We start from the raw sequence: 17,208 nt of genomic DNA on the forward strand, positions 1-17,208 counted from the left end.
GGGAGGGGTGGGGGGGGGTTGGAGTCTGTGGGAGACCCTACACCACTCATCCCAGAGTGCTGGTCGGGGAGACCTGCCAGGGCTCATCGCTCACATTTCTGAAATGCCTTTCTTCCGCAGGTCAAGGTTGTGCACACAGAAATCTGAAGTTACACACACAGAGAAAAAATGTTGAAAAACAGTAGGAACAGTGGGTGCAGAAGAGAAACAACAGCAAGGCAAGAAGAGTAGATGCCATGTCAGTGAGCTCCAAGCAGCAACACTTGGAGCAGCAACACTCAAAGCTCTGCCATCACAAGTCACCTTGACCTCCCTGCAGAACTGTCCCCTTCCTCCCAGGCCTGGTCATATGGACCACAGGGTGTAGACCGCCTGGGGTTTTGTTTTGGAAACTTCGTATTTTGACATTGTTATAGATACACGTCAAGTTGCAAAAATGATGCAGAGAAGTCCTTCGCCCCAGTTTCCCGGGTGGCATGTTAAGTAACTACAGGGCAATGTCAAAACCAGGAAGCGCACACTGCACAGTCCACGGGCCTTATTAGACGTCAGCAGTCTTACGGGCACTTGCTTCTCTGTGTGCGCCTCGTTCTCTGCAATTCTGTCACGCAAGATTCCTGAAACCTCCACCTTGATCCAGACAGATTCCACCACCAGGAAGACCGCCCTTTACAGTCACACCTTCTCCCGTCCCGCCTGGCTAGCCCCTGGTAACCACTCATCTGTTCTCCATCTCTAGAATTCTGTCATTTTGATAGTCTCATATAAATTGAATCATACAATATGGAGCCTTTTGAGGTTGGCTTTTTTCACTCAGCATAATTCCCTTGAGAGCCACTGAAGCAGTTGCGTGTGTGAGAACTGTTAGTTTCTTTTTATTGCTGCAAGGAAATCGTGAAAAGAACACACCGGAGTTTAACTATATACCCACTGAAGGACAGCTAGGTGGTTTCCAGTTTTCAGCTATTATAAATAAATGAACATTGCTGCACAGGTGTTTTGTGTAAACATTTCTCTAGGATGAGCACCCAGGAGCGTGTCGTATGGTAAATGTATGTTTAAGTTTTTCAGCAACTGCCAGACTGTTTCCCCGAGAGGCTGCACATTTCACATTCCCACTGGCAAAGTAGGAGATCCAATCCCTTCACATCCTCACCGGCATCCGGTGTTGCCATGATTTTTTACTCTAGCTATCCCACTAGGTGAGTGTCCCTATGAAAATCTCAGCAGGATTATTTTTGGTACATATGAACAAACTTATTCTAAACATTACATGAAAAGGCAAAGGAAAGTGCTTCAACAATGGGTTGGTTAGAGTGAAGTGGGGAGCGGCTGGTTAGCTCAGGTGGTTAGGGTGCAGGCTCGTAACCCCAAAGTCGCTGGTTCGATTCCCACATGGGCCAAGGAGCTACGCCCTCCACCACTTTGAAGACAACTACTTGACTTGGAGCTGATGGGTCCTGGAAAAACACACTGTTCCCCAATAAAATTTCTTTAAAAAAAAAAAGAAGGGCAAAGTGGGAGGACTCAGCCTCTGCTGAGATTTGTTGGGCAGCTGATTTGTTGGGCAGCTGGGTGAAGAATGGCTGTGTGCTGTGGTGCAGCACAGACTTGGAGACCAACAAGCAGACCAGACGGCCCAGAAACAGACTCCCAAATACACCAGCTAAGCTCTGACGAAGGTGCAAAAGCAACTCAGCTTTAACGGGAAGCACAGTGCTGGATTAACAGGACACCCACAGACAGAAAAAATGAACAGTGACCAAAACCGCACACCTTACACAAGTAGTAACGTAAAATGGATCTTAGACTAAAATGGAAAAGGCCGTGTGAACGGTAGCTGGGGTTTTCTAATGACTCCATGCAGAGTCAGAGTTTATGTCCTCTCACACTTCCTCACACAGGCTCCGATGGACACATCCACTGCAGGGGGAATTCAGTGCAAAGCCCTCTTTCTGCCGATCAAACTGTAAAAAGGTGACTGCCTTCAGGTTGCTCAGCTGGGCCCAGTGCTCTCAGATGTAGGGGCCCTTCCCATGTGGCCTGGCAGTCCTGCAGGACCTACTCTGCCTGACCCATGAGGTGGGGCTTTCGCTTCCTCAGAGAGCTTTTCCCACGACCAGCACAGCATCTGCTCTGCGCTCTGTACGTCAATGAATAGAAACTGCTCTTCCCCAAGAAGCAACAAAGATTCCTCAGACACAGCTGAAGAGCTGAGAATGCTTGGCTGTGTCTTTGCACAAAGGGATTTGTTTGCTGCTGGCTTAGCCCAACAAGAGGCCTTCAGTCGGGGATTCTGGGCACGAGCAAATCGTGGGGCGGAAGCAGCTCTTTTCATGGCAGCACAGAGAGGCTTAGCTCAGAGGAAGATGCCATCTGGTAAGTGCTTCCTGGTGGGCTTAAGTCTGCCCAAAAAGGTGCTCTCTGTCTTCAGTGCAAAAAGCAATATAAGCAAAAAGAGACACGCAGTGCTTCCTGTGGCCCTGAGTGCTCAGTCACAGTGAGAGCCAGAGGGAGGCTCTGCATCTGAGTCCTTCCTAATCACCAGGAATGATGATGCTCTGTCACACACTGAAGAGGGGGTGTCCCTAGAACCTGGTCTGGAAAGTGCTCTTGGAGGGCCCCCAACTCTGAGGGTGTGGCTCTCGACAGCTCATTCTACTCATATCTCTAAAGACTCTGAGGTCTTTGGAAAACTCCTTTTCAGGAAAACTTGCTCTTCATGGGGAAGGTGGCTCTTCAGATCTTGATTGTTTGTGCCACCAACAGTCCCTGACCAAATGTTGATGGATGACTGGATGAAAGACAGAGACAGGATGCAGTAGGTCTGCAGGGCAGCTCCAGGGGAGGAACTGTTCTTATGGCAAACGATGCAGCCCTTTCCTCAGCTTTGTTAGAAATTACACTTTGATTTTAAATCCCTAGAGTTATCAGGGCTTATAAAATGCTTCCACACGTATCAGTCTATCTGACCTGCTCAACAATGTGTGAGGAAAGGCCTCACCACACCTGCCTGCAGCCATCTCAGTACAACTCTCAGCACCAGGGACGTGCTGATGCCACGTGCAGTGAAGGGCACTGAGACTGCTGTGTTGCTCCTGCCAAAAATGCCCGACGCGGGCTAACTCTGAGGACATAGCACAGCATCACAGTAGGGATGTTCTTTAATGGGAGCGGACTGTAAAAGTGTCACCACAAAGACAAAGATGGAGATACAGTGCCAGGCCAGAAGAGACCAAGGAAACGGGACAACTAAATGTGACGTGTTGGCTGGACTGGATCCTGGACCAGAAAAGGCACATCTGTGACCCTCATGGACACTCACATCCTGGTCCCAGCCATGTCAGCTTTCGAAAGCTTGAAGGAAGGTATAAAGGAACGCTTCAATCACTTCTGCAATGCTTTCATAAGTCTGAGATTATTTCAAAATAAGAGGCTAAAGAACAGTTTCGCCCTCCGTCATGCACAAACTCGACTGTCCGTGTGCTAGCTAACAGATACACATCCCAAATGGTGAGAACTCTTGGGCCGGCCGAGTGGCTCAGTTGGTTAAGAGCTTGCTCAAGAGTTTGAGCTCTGAGCAACAGCGGTTCGAGTCCAGCCCGAGCTGAGCAGCCGCTGAGCTGCCAACAGGTAGCAGGATGGCTCAGCTAAAAAAAAAAGAAAAAAAACAGGTCTCCAAATGGTGAGAACTCTTTAAAAGGTAAAATAAATATGCAAATAAATGCTTCTCTTAGAACCAAAAATACATTGAGGAAAAAAGTGTCTTCCTCATCTATAATACGTAAAATACGACTAGAATCCTGATTAAAGCTTAAAATGGATCTTACACAGCTGGGACACGAAGAGATATTTGTTTGCCCATGTTCACAGCAGCATTATTCACAATAGCCAAAAGTGTCCATCAACAAATGAACAGATAAACAAAATGTGGTCTATACATACAATGGAATAATTCAGCCTTAAAAAGGAAGGAAAGCCTGACACATGCTACAACATGGATGGACCTTGAGGGCATCATGCTCACTGAAATAAGCCAGTCACAATAGGATAAATACTGTATGATTCCACTTATATGAGGTTGCTAGAGTGGTCAAATTCATAGAAATAGAGAGGAGAAGGGTGGGTGCCAGGGGCTGGGGAAGGGAAATGAGGAGTTAGTGTTTAATGGGGACAGTTTCAGTTTGGGAAGATGAAAAAGTTCTGGAGATGGATGGTGGCTGCACAGTAAGAATGTAATTAATGTCGCTGAACTGTATACTGAAAATTGGTAAAATGGTAAACTTTCTGTTATATATATTTTGCCACAATAAAAATAAATATGTCTACACACACTCAAAAAGAGGATCTTACAAAAGCAGCTCAAAAGAAAAACAATTTCATGTCAACTTTACTGGGTCATTTCTATTAAAAAGAAAAAGGGATTGTGTGGAAGCCAGTCCAGAGGTCATTTTCAAGGGCAGGAGACCCAGACCCTCCCTCTGTGCGGCAGACACATCAGTTTCCATGAATATCCTGCTCCATCCTCCAGCTGGGTCACCTTTCAACCGGGAAGCATACAGAGATACACACAACAGCACAACCAACTGGGCTCATTCAAGACTGCAAAAACATCACAGCCTGACCTGCAACTTATAGTCCTCATTTTTTTCTTTACTATTGCCTTGACCTTTTAAAATCAAAAGCTGTGTTTCTTGAGTGCAGTAAGATGGTGACTAGTTCTTAAACTGACCTTGTTTCTACAATAATTATTATCTGCTAGACGATGGTTCTCCGTGTGTTGATATGACCCTCACCTGTGGCCGTTGGTTAAGGTGGAGAAACAATACAGACCAGTGACTGGAGAAAAACAAAAGGCCTATGAGCGTTAGTATAAGGCTCTGGAACAATGAACATAAGCAGTGCAAATCCACCGAGGAAACGGCGGTTCTGAAAGCGTCGGAAACGCTTCTCCCCGCACAGGAGTGGCTGGGGGCAGGCCCTCACCGTCCATTTCCACCAGAAGCTGGTTGAGGGTCTGCTCCTCCTCCGTGTTGGAGAAGCCGGACATGGCGGTGGAGCGCTTCTTGCCCACGGCGTCGATCTCGTCGATGTAGACGATGCAGGGGGCCCGGGCCCGGGCTTCCTTGAAGAGGCTGCGCACACGGGCAGCACCGAGGCCTGAGGGGACACAAAGGGCCAGGAAGCCGACAGGCAATGAGAGATGAACCCTACTTTTGGGCCAGAGCTGCCCACTAAGGATGATAAAATCTCAGCAAGCACCGCCTCAGGCAGACAAAGCCAAGCCTCATCCCTGCAGAGGTCGCCCTGGAGGACGCTCGCCCTCCTGGACTCCCGGGCGCACAAGGAGAAGTGCCTTCAAAGAACAGCATCACCCAGTTCTCTACATAAACACAGTGTTTCCTGTAATACAGGTTTCTGTTTTCCTTCTCTATTCCCCCGCTGTTCTCATCAGTTCAGTCACCTGAGGGAGGACGTGTGAAAGGAGCGCCATCCTGGAAAAAACGGTCAGGCGAGCCTGTCTGCAGCCCCCCAAGCAACGCCTACCTCCAATGACCTCCACGAACTCCGGGCCAGCCATCGCCAAGAAGGGCACTTGGGCCTCCGTCGCCACGGCCTTGGCCAACAGTGTCTTCCCACAGCCGGGGGGCCCGAGCAACAGTGCGCCCTTCGGAACTTTGGCACCAAGCTGAAGGAAGCGCTCCGGGCTCTAGAAAAGCAGCAGATAATGTGACACTCACCTCAGAGGTGTTTCAGACAGTTTTCAAGAAATGACGGCCATGAAGGTCAGCTCATGTACTGGCATGAAACTGCTACAAGTTCCCACGGTTCTGGGAGAAGCCAGGGTCCCAGCAATCAAGGGATGGACTCTCCGCCCTCCTGCTGGTCGACAACTGTGCGTGTAGCCCGTGCTGACGATTTAACAGGAACCAGCAAGCGGAGCACATGCGTCTCCCCACCTCAGCTTGGGGAGCTCACCACGCAGCACACACATCTGATCAGCGTAATTCTCCCCTCTGGGAGTGCGTTCACACCCATCTCCCGCCTGGCACGTGTGCGCACCTTCAGATAGTCCACAAACTCTTTGACCTCCAGTTTGGCTTCATGCATTCCTGCCACATCTTTGAAGCTGACTCCCTTCCCCATCTTGCCATCCACAATCGTGAAGCGAGCCATTTTAAGCTGATTCTGGGCAAAAGAACACAGGGCAAGGTGTTGGGCACGCCTGGATCTAGAAGATGAGCCCCTTGGTGCCAGCTCTGCCTGTCCCGTCCCTGCAACCACACCTCCCATCAGCCTCTCACAGACCCTCCTCCCAGCAACCAGACAGACCAGCCCACACCCTCTCCTCTCATGACAACAGACAGCAGTTAAGGTCACATTTCAGACATACAAGGAGAAATGTTTATTTTACATCACTAACAGTAAGAAAGCTGTCTAGCATCTAGCAATTTGCCTTAAAAAAATAAAACCAAAAACTCCCACATACAAACTAGCTAATTTAACAATGTCTTTTGCATAAACGATCTTATTTTTCTATATCGTTTTTCCCACTGCTGTGTGATTTATTTTTCTGATTGTGAAAGTAATGTAATAACACTCAATTCTGGGGAGTCTTGGTAGAAATGTTAATTGGTAAATTTTTGGAGAGCCATCAGGCAGGAGAGATTAAAGGTCTTAGTGAAATGCATTAAACTTCAGCCAGTCTTCTTTCAGGAAGGCACACTAGACAAATAATTAAGACAGGTACTCAAAAGATGCATGTGCATGGAATGCATCAGAGTATTATTTTAAAACAACAATAAAAATAAACAACGACAGGGTGGCCAGTTAGCTCAATTGGTTAGAGCGTAGGCTCAAAACACCAAGGTTGCTGGTTCGATTCCCACATAGGCCACTGAGATGCGCCCTCCACAGCTAGATTGAAACAACTACTTGACTTGGAGCTGATGGGTCATGGAAAAACACACTCTTCCCCACTAAGGAATAAATAAACAGCTAAAAATATGCAAAAATTATCAAACCGGTTGAGTAAAATACAGTACAATCCCACAACACATCACGCTGCCATTAAAAAGGTGTAAGTCTTGAGCTACAGACACAGGAATACAGTCCCAATCTGAGTGGAAACAAGGAAATGACAGTGCGTCCCTGCCCAGTCACAGTTCCCAGGGAGGGAGCAGGAGGTGCCATCTGCAGACTTGCTCCCACCTGCCCTTCCCTTTGCTGATGTGGCTAACTGGCCACATACAACCTGATGGTGAGGGTCCGTGCATGCTATAACAAATGCGACAACAGGAGGATATTTTAAAAGTGTATTATGGGTGTTCTTTTAAAGATAACCTTTAAATTTTCTCAGTGTCTTAGCTAGCAGGGAAAATCAAAGACGGAGTCCTAGCCAGCTGATGCTGAAAACTGCAGAATAAGCTGCCCTATACATTCCCTTGGCTCAGGCACCCCACAAGTCAGCAAGAGGGGGCCTTGGTTAAAGCTGGTTACTGTGCGTACACCCTCCAGTCAGGCAAGCAGAAGGAAAGATGAGCTGCCAAATTATGGCTCCAGGCAGCCCCTGCAACTGGTTCCTTTTCACTTATTCTGTTGTTTACAGGGAAGGCATTCAGCAAGAACAAACGCAGACAAATTCTAAGACCACAAGTTCAGTGAGATGTGATTTGTACAACTTACAAAAGCACTGAATCCTCCTTCCCTTCCCGTCATTCCAGCCAGCCGGAAAACATACCACAGGATGGCCAGGCCCACTGCTGTCATCCCCAAGGCGTAGAGGGCGCTAGTGGGAGAGAGGGAGGCAGTTTCAGGCTCAGAAGTGGCCACCAGGCAGCTGGCAGTCATGCCTAACAAATGTCAGGGACCACGGACTTTTCAAAGATGAGAAGAGCAACCCCTCCCTCCAAGAGCAACGTGTAGAACCAATGGTCATGAAAATGGGTTTCCCTGTCCAGTTCTCACCAATTATCCTCTTTCATAAAGTCTTCCCAAGCTGTGAGATGGAGCGTGGAAACACTGGAGATACAGTATCTTACCATGGCATGAAGCCAGAAGAGATGACGCCACACACTCACCCCATAATCTAGAGCCTTGTGGTAATTAACGAACCAACAAGAGCAGGTTTGCACATTTGATATATTTCGTTTTCAAAAGTAGGCCATTAATTTTGGTTAGTAAGGCAGAATAAGCCTAGAATAAAGAGTACACTTTATGGTGTCAGCCCTCCAAATGAAGAGGGGAAGCCGCTTGTCTGCCCTGTACCCCGTCATTCCTACAATAAACTAGAGGCACAGCCTCAGAGCCCTGAGCCTTCAGGAGCCAGTGGGATGTAGAATTGAGAGACCCATCATTTCACAGGCATGTTCGCCAGTCACTGGCATTCTGCGTCTTATCAGGATTACAAAGCATGTCCAGGAGTCAACAGTAAACCTCTGTGCACAAGGCTTTCAGCCACTGTTGGTCCCAGAGTGCAGTCAGAACCCCAGCTGTGCTGACTGATCACTCCCACTAAGCAGTGTGCAGGCCCTCGATCCAGGGGCCACTCCCCCGTAGTCTTTATTTCTCTCAGAGCCAAGAATTTCTGCTAGATATCCGTGCTTTCCCCCTTTCTGTTCCATTTTTGTATTTGTAGATGCCAGCCACCCTACAATGTGCTAAATTCAGAAATGCAACAGTCTAAAAAGAAAGTGACAAAAACCAATCCCAACAGCCTCACACATTTCCAAATTTCCCAGCGTTATGTCATTCACCCACAGGTTTATTTATCCTCCCACAAGGGGGTCTAGTTAACTGTAGGAAGGCTAGTTTGAGATGTTTGTTTGTGGTTTGTTTCTCACATTACAAAGCCAAGCCTAGTTTAGTTCAGGAGCCAACAAAAATGAGCAACATACTTTCCAAAGAATCCTGTACGCTTATAGGTAACCGGGATCCTGTCCTTGCCTTCGATATTCAGCTCATCTTCAGCCACTCGAAGCTTCTCTTCAAATTTATCGATATTTGCCACCTGCATTCGGTACATCAAGGCCAGCCTCTGGGGGCAGAAGGCAGAAGAAACTGTGAGAATGACAAACACGACAGACTGCTGATCCCTCAAATACACAGGTGTCATTCAGAAACTACATCCATGTCTAAAAAGTTTTTGTTTTCTCAAACACCATTACTACAAAATTTCAATAGATATGCTTTCTCTGTTTTCACTAATAGGAACATTATAAGAAAATAGAGGGAGGCATGTGGATTTTAAACTCAGCACTCTGCCTCACCCCGTGCGTGCAGAGCAGAGAAACAGCGACAAGCCTGCAGTGCTGGACTGGGGACGCACAAACCACTTACTAAGGCAAGAAATGCAGACGTTGTGTTTAACCACTGGCTGAATCTGAAGTTCAACGAAATGTCTTTTTTCTCAGTAAACCTTGTCTGGATGGAGAAAAGACTACGGAAGAGCGAGCAGGAAGAGAGTTTCCTGAAGCAAAATCACCGCCTCTCCCAGGTACACAGGCTTCAGAGAAGGAGGCTCGAAACCAGGCCAGGAGTCCACACTGGGTCCCCAAGTCCCGTCACGGTGAGCTGACCTGGTCACAGGGATGGCTCGCTCCTGAGCTAGTTTGATGCCACTCCAGAAGAAACATCCGCGTAACCCACAAGGGTCAGGAGGACGGGTAGGGCGGTCCTCATTCGTCCCACCAGCACGCACTGCGTCACACTGGTCCCGCATCGTTTTCCTAAGAGCCTCTTCCACACACTTTCCAGGGTTCAACTGCTCTAAGCTCAGATTCTAAACACACTCTTAGAATCTAAACTGAGCAACCAGATTTCCCCCTGGCTCTTAAGAGTCTGAGAATAGGGGCCGGCCGAGTGGCTCAGTTGGTTAAGAGCTCGCTCAAGAGTGCGAGCTCTGAGAAAAAGCGGTTCGATGCCTGGCCTGAGCTGAGCTGCCGCTGAGCTGCCAACAGGTGGCAGGATGGCCTAGCTAAAAAATTAATTAATAGTCTCAGAAGACTTCTTGAGGAATGACTGTCACTATGAGAGCGGCCAGCCAGGCTCCACTTTGTGGGGGAATAGGCCAAGTGGAGAGGCAGACAAGAGGACCCACCGGTCACAACACAGTGACCATGATCTGTGCTGGCACGCCCAGTGGCCTCGGTTGCTGGATTAACCTAACAGTTAATTAACCCCAAATGTTTAATCTGGACTTCTTCAATGCCTCGGTCACTCAAACCTGGCCTGGCCGTGTAAATAGGGTCACCAATTTGTATAGAAGGGAAAAATGTATTAATAGAAATGACTCTTTCTATGCCAAGCTCCAAGAGTACAATGTATATATGATTCTAGGAGCCAATTCAACTACCACGTCCTCTGTAAAGGTTTTTCTGGTCTCCTGGGCCCGAACCATCTGCTTACTTCTTCAAGGCCCTGCAGCAGCCACCCAGGTCACTCAGTATTCAGGGCTAGGCAGCATCCATCATCACTGCTCATTTCTGAAGTGCACAAGAATTTAACTGTTACCGTTTCGCAGACTAGGTGTTGATCCTATCACCCAATCTAAATTATATGCCCTTACAAACTGACAACCAGCTGTAAACACCATGCTTGAGATTTGATCTGAAAGAGAAACACTCTGGGCTATGTGGCACCCACAATTGAGCATGCTCAGGCAGGACGAGAGCTCCACTGACCATTCAACCCTATTCAAAACCCAGAGCAGAGACTGGAGTGCTCGCAGGGCGTGCTCTGGGATACCATGCAATTCTGTTGTAGGGAGAGAATACCCTGCAGAAAAGAGTAAGGCTGTGGGCCGACCAAGTGGTGTGTTGGTTAAGATTTGGCTTGGGACGCCAGCTCTTAGCAGCAGGGCCCCGGTTCGGATCCCACATGAGGGCCAGCAACCCTGCACCCTCTATAGCTAAGATGGCAAACAACAGCTCGACCTGGAGCTGGGCTGCCGTGAGTCGCCAGCAAAGGCATAGGCTGCAGTGGGGCTGGCCGGTAGCTGGCATGAGCTTTCATGAGCTGCCGTGGGCCGTCGTGAGCGGCTGTCCAATGGCAGGCAAGCGACTGCCTCACCGGGGAAGAGCGTAATGATAATACCAACATGGGCAGTGAAGTGACGTCCTCCACAACTAGACTGAGGAACAAAAGGACAGCAACTTGTCTGTTCCCCTTCCCCGATTCCCCAACGCTGTTCTCCTCCCCCAATTCCCCAATAAAATCTTTAAAAAAAAAAAGTGTAAAGCTGTGCTCTAGGTAAGCGGAGTGAATCAAAACCAGAACGCCTGTCTGTCTCCCAATGTGGAAAAAGGGGCATGGTTGTACTTGGTCTAGTTTTCCCGCTATGCAAACTTTGAACGAAAAACAGGAAGGAGGCTAAAGAAACATGACAATATCATTCATGATCCTCGATTGGATTCTGGATTAAAATACTAACAAAAACATTTCTTAAGGCCAATATAGAGAAGACCGAGAAACACGAACAGGGAAAGTCCTTTAAAAAATATTCTAGTATCAATGGTACCTTTCTCAGGCCTAACAATGGTGCTGTGGTTATTGGAGAACGAGAAGGAGGGAATCAAGAGATCGGGGAGAGTGATTCGTCTTCATACCAGGGTTTTCACAGCCAAGTTTTTGGGGCCCAGTTTCTACATGCCCCACCTCATTTCCCAGCAGTGCCAGATAATTAGGCCACTGTCACTAGGGTGTGTCGCTCTTGCCATCTTTGATGCCCAAAGCTCTACTGGTACGAAATCCCACCCTCCCGACCCCTCTGCAGTGTCTGCCACCTCTCCTCTCGCTAGGGCACCGCACGGCTCTCCAGTTCTGAGCATGCTGGGGTTCTCTCCTGGTAGTGGGGGGTTAGGGGGTGGGCGCTTGAGCTGGAGGAGGAGTAGGGTCCCTCTCATTCCCTTTCTTTCCTGCTCCTGTCCGAGGTCCAGTCCTTGCCTGACTCCTAACTCTTAGCCACCGCCTCAGAGTGCTATTAGCTTCCTGCCTCCACCCCCAACCCCGAGAGATTTCTGCTTGGCCAACCAACCCCCCGTCACCTCAACTCACCTGCACCTGCCAAAGGTACCCTGTCTGCTGACCACCAGCCAGCACCACACCACTCGTCCAGATTGACTGAGCAAAACCTCAAGGCTGCTGCTGGTTCCTCTCTCCTTAGTCCCTTGTTCCAGGGAGTCACCACTGTGGCCACACTGTCACTACTTCATCTCTTCCTCTCTATATGCAGCCACCACAGCAGCTGTGGAACCCACTAGCTTCTGTTTGGAAACAATGCTGCCTCTCTGCATTTCAAGCTCCATGTTAGTGGGCCACTGCTCAAAAAACCTTCAACAAATCCTCCTTTAAATCAAGATGTTCACATCTTGTTTTAAGAATACCTGGGCTGGCCGGGTGGCGCAGCTGGTTAGAACGCGAGCTCCGAGCAACAGGGTCACCGGTTTGATTCCCACATGGGCCAATAAGCTGCGCCCGAGCTGAGCTGTTGCTGAGCTGCCCGTGGGTGGCCAGATGGCTCAGCTGGTGAGAGCACATGCTCCTAACAACAAGGTTGCCAGTTCGACTCCCACATGGGATGGTGGGCTGCGCAACTAGACTGAAAACGGTGACTGGACTTGGAGCTTAGCTTGCGCCCTCCATAACTAAGATTGAAGGATAACAACTTGACTTGGAGCTGATGGGTCCTGGAAAAACACAATGTTCCCCACCCCCCAACATTGTTCCCTTCCCCCAAAAAATACCTAAAACATGGGGGTGACTGGTTATCTCAATTGGTTAGAGCATGGTGCTGATGACACCAATGTTGCCAGTTCGATCCCCACATGGACCACTGTGAGCTGTACCCTCCCTAAAAGAGTCAACTATGCCATTGTAGCATGAAAGCAATGTGTAACCAATGACCGTGGCTGTTCCCCAATAAAAATGTTTCTAAAAAGTTTTAATAAAATAAAAAAGAATACCTAAAACATGACAAGCGAACACATGGGAGCCATGAGGGACTGGAGGAAAGGGGCGCTCACACGCCTCCAGGTCTTGCCACGCCTGCACCCTCACTCTCACTCACAGGCCGCCCGAACACCACGGCTCCAGGATGCAGGTACACTTCCACCACGTCGCTCTCGGGCACCACCTGGACCCGCTGCACCTCGCCCTTGGCCAGCATCTCGTTGACAAAGTCGTTCCAGGAAATGTTGCCCCCGCTGGTGCTGAGCGCATTCAGCAGGCTCATGACAACAGCGATGACGAACAAGGTGCGCAGCCGCTCGCGGTACATCTGGTCCTCCCTCTCCTTGCGTCGCCTCTCCTCTGTGGGCAGGGAACAGAGGGGCATCAGACGCAGGCCGAGGCTGCAGGCCCAGCCCACCCTCGGTGCCCCATGTCTTTTCATCAGGAAAGCTCAACACTGAGATGGTGATGGCTCCTCTCCAATACAATCCTGCATTTTGGCCTATTTTTCAACAAGTGACTCAAGACTAACACTCATCACAAGCCATTTGAGGTCACCAACATTCCATTCCAGAGGTCCCAACTGCTCAGAAAACAAGAAAGCATTTTTAAAGTCAAAAAACTTCCTAGGACCACCACACGGTGCAGCTACACAGTAAACCCCCTCACTGAAAGCACATCTGACCCAAGCTATGAGGAATTCAGGCAGCCAAGGTTTGATTAGATACTAAACATCATTGAGTATTTATGGCACATGTATAAGTTATTAATAACAATAAAACAAATACTTTCTACCATCACCTGCCTTAAGAAATAACACCATCTGACCCCTCTGAAGACTCCATATGCCCTCCCCCAATCCCACAACCACCATCCTGAACTTGTTATCAGAATGAGTAACATTTAAAAACAGTACATTTAAAGTATAAGATATATTGTTTAGTCTTTAGACATATATTGGGACCATTTAATTCTAGAATATTCTTTAAAGACCAATTCTTTCTCAGATCTATTAGATAAATCCCCCCAAATCATATTACTCAGTTATTAATGCCCTACTTAGGATACAGACAGCTTCACGCTCAGTTCTTGGGGATGGAAAAAAGATACAAGATTTAGCTCCTGATCTTGAGAATGAGGAAACCTCAGGGGGAGGTGAGACCTCAGCAGGCAGAAGACAGAAGAAGGCTCCAAGAAGCAGGGAGTGACAGAGAAACCTTTGAGGGGCAGGGGACGAGAAGCACGTGCAGGGGTCACCTCTCTTCGGCCCAATGCACAGCTGGGAAAGAGTTCTGCAGGTGGGCTGAGTTTTAGTGACCCACCAAAGGCCAGACCACAGTCTTTCTCCCAAATCCCCCAATCAGATAAGTCCCCTTCTCTGCTGGGATGAAGAGCAGGTACTGTATTTTATTTACATGGTGCTTTCCATGGTCTCATGGCCCACGTACCCCAGTCCTTACAACCATCAACCATCAGGCACCCCATTCACACAAGGAGACTCTGGAACTACACGTGCAGCACTCACCTGTGCAGTGTGGGCCCTTCTTTCCCAACTAGATTTTACCAGGCTTGTCCTTAATGATGCCCTTTGAGAAATGCATGTACCAGTTCTGCCCAAGATGGGCCCAGACCTATCTCAGCAACCAAAGCCTCCATCATTTATTTGTCCTTCCCACAATCCGTATGCTCCTTCACAAGCACAAACATGCTCGTCTGCTCGGGAGAAGGGCAGGGAGGGCTTGGAACAGACACGGGGCTCAGCCTAAAGCCTGGGGTTGGTGGTCCACACCAAACTGCACGTGTGGTCACTTCTCCAAGGACAAGAGTGAGCACTGGCTCCTAACTGCACTGCCTGGAGGTGTCACCCACAAACACACCACCTTCTTCTCCAACAATCAGTTTAGAAGAATTCAAGAGCATTTTAAATCGGCTTAAAAACACAAATGAAACCTACTGAGAAGCTGCCCTAGTAGTCGTTTTGAAAACATGAAGGTAAATTTTAGGTATTATCATGTCTTGTTATAATAGATTATAGTAATATATCTAATATTTAAAGTTCACATTCACAAAAGACAGCTAAATAAAGACTACCACTTATTTTGGAAAGCAAATTTATGTTCTCAGGTTGAGTACTAATTATTTAGAAACCATCTATTTCAAATACTGAATTTTCAATCTTGTTTTCTAATTAACAATGTTGACAATCATCAAACTAGCTACAACACACTGACCTGAATGAGGCTCATGCCAACAACATCTCTCTTTCAGAGGCTTTATTTGATCATAACGTCGATTTTCAATACATTTAAGACACTGAACTTGTGAGTCCCGTGTTCCTGGCCGCATGGCTGCAGTGCACAAATCAAGTATCGTTCCTCACTGCTCTGCACGTAACACCCCACTACACCTGATGTGAAAGGGTTTTGAAGCAATTCTGTCATTCACAAGCATCTGTTCATAGAGTGTGAAAAAAGTCTAAGACTTTCAAAAGATACAGCTTGGGTGTTAAATAAGACAGATTTGCACTTTAGCAAGAGTTTCTAAAAACAATAGAAAGACAGCTTGGATGTGGACTCCAATAAACACCTCTTCCATTTTCTTCACAAAAGTCTGATTTTTTTTTTTAAATAAAAACCAGCCTGGTGTTCTCACATACATGGAGCTGCGCCCTAAGCACAGGCTGCCCCCTGTTCATTCATTCATAAGGGTTAGCAATTCCCATTATTAGCAGCTCTTGGCAGCCACCTTTCACCTTAGAGGTCACCTCAGTTCAAATTTACCTTTTTATTTCCCTTACCCTTTACGTGATCATCCAGTTCTAATTCCAGAGATGAGACTTAAGATTTGCAAGGGAGGTCACTGTGAACTGGGGTTGGGGGCTGGGGCAAGAACCGATTGGCATACAGTGGTCGTCTTATAGGACAGTGATCTCTCCTACTCCTTCTTCAAGGCCATACACTGTACCCTCCTCTCCTCTGGGGGCTGCTTCTCAAGCATGATGGCAGTGGCAACACTAACCAGGTATAAATGAGGGTGAGTTCAGCCAAGGAGTCTTGGTGCCTTCCTCCCCGCCCCAGAGCCCTGAATTCAGGATAGATCCAAGATTCACTCTTTCCATGCAGAGGACAGAAATGCCACCTGCCTGTAGGCATTCTGAAGATAACAAGGGACACAGGTGCTGATGGAAGCATCTCTACAAGGACAGGCAGGAAGGATCCAGCAATCACATTAGAGACTGGGGGTAGGTATGTTCAGGGCAAAGAAAGCACAGGTGCCTGGGCTTGCTCTACTTTTAAGACAGGATTCCTGTTGCTTAGACTAGAACGTGCATGTGAAGACAACCAAGCTAGCCATTATTCCAGAACATCCAATAGATAGATCTACCTTCATCGTCTTCAGGGGTCCTCCCCTTGGATTTATCATGGTCCTTAGCCTTCTGCTTCTTCCTTGAGGTGTTAAAATAGTAAGTGCCTCCTACAATAGGGAAAATGTTTAACAATCAAGATCTGCAACTACAAAAAAATAAAAAATAAAAGCAAAAAATAAATAAATAAAGATCTCCAACTACGGGGGTCACTTAGGAGAAGAGTATATTCTCGAATATAACACAAACCTACATCCATAAGACTTAGATGTTTGAGATAAAGCATTTACTTCTATCATTCTTAGTATAATACTTACTAATTATAGAATATTTCAACTACTTCAACTTATGAAATATTTTGTAATTTAAGTTAGTCAGGCTGGCCGAGTGGCTCAGTTGGTTAAGAGTTTGCTCAAGAGTACGAGCTCTGAGCAACAGAGTCGCCGGTTTGATTCCCACATGGGCCAGTGAGCTGTGATGGAGCTGAGCTGCCACCCGGGTGGCTCAAGGTATAGAGCGTGCACTCTTAACGAGGCTGCTGGTTAGACTCCCACATGGGATGGTGGCTACACCCACCCACAACTAATTGAACACAGCACCATGAACTGAGCAGCGAAACTGGAGTTGGAGCTGAGCTTGCTGCACCCTCCACAACTAAGATCGAAGGATAACAACTTGGCTGTTCCCTTTCCCCAATTCCCCAACACTGTTCTCCTCCCCCAATTTCCCAATAAAAATCTTAAAAAAAAAAAGTTAGTCAATGTAAGGGAATGAATAGTAATAAACATAAATTTGAAAAAGTATCATGCGTTTTTTGGAGAACAATCTCTTCAATACATACAATCACTTTAAATGAACTTAAATGAACAACACAATTGGTACATGCAGTAAGGCAG

General features: G+C 47.6%; 1 protein-coding gene across 2 annotated transcripts in view; it reads right to left on the reverse strand.

The window, feature by feature from the left end:
* The window catches only part of SPG7 (SPG7 matrix AAA peptidase subunit, paraplegin), a 34,372-nt gene that overhangs the window by 12,737 nt on the left and 4,427 nt on the right, over positions 1-17,208 (reverse strand). For both annotated transcript variants that reach the window (XR_002125358.1, XM_019654524.1), the window contains exons 3-9: positions 16,333-16,422; positions 13,067-13,308; positions 8,898-9,037; positions 7,687-7,789; positions 6,064-6,189; positions 5,548-5,710; positions 4,987-5,160 (exon numbers count right to left, since the gene is read on the reverse strand). Coding sequence is in view for 1 of the 2 variants with exons in the window: in XM_019654524.1 (XP_019510069.1) it covers positions 4,987-5,160; positions 5,548-5,710; positions 6,064-6,189; positions 7,687-7,789; positions 8,898-9,037; positions 13,067-13,308; positions 16,333-16,422 (1,038 nt within the window). In the remaining variant the exon portion in view is untranslated. The remainder of the gene's footprint in view (positions 1-4,986; positions 5,161-5,547; positions 5,711-6,063; positions 6,190-7,686; positions 7,790-8,897; positions 9,038-13,066; positions 13,309-16,332; positions 16,423-17,208) is intronic.

Source organism: Hipposideros armiger, unplaced genomic scaffold, assembly GCF_001890085.2.
Source record: "Hipposideros armiger isolate ML-2016 unplaced genomic scaffold, ASM189008v1 scaffold_224, whole genome shotgun sequence".
Lineage (NCBI taxonomy): Eukaryota > Metazoa > Chordata > Mammalia > Chiroptera > Hipposideridae > Hipposideros > Hipposideros armiger.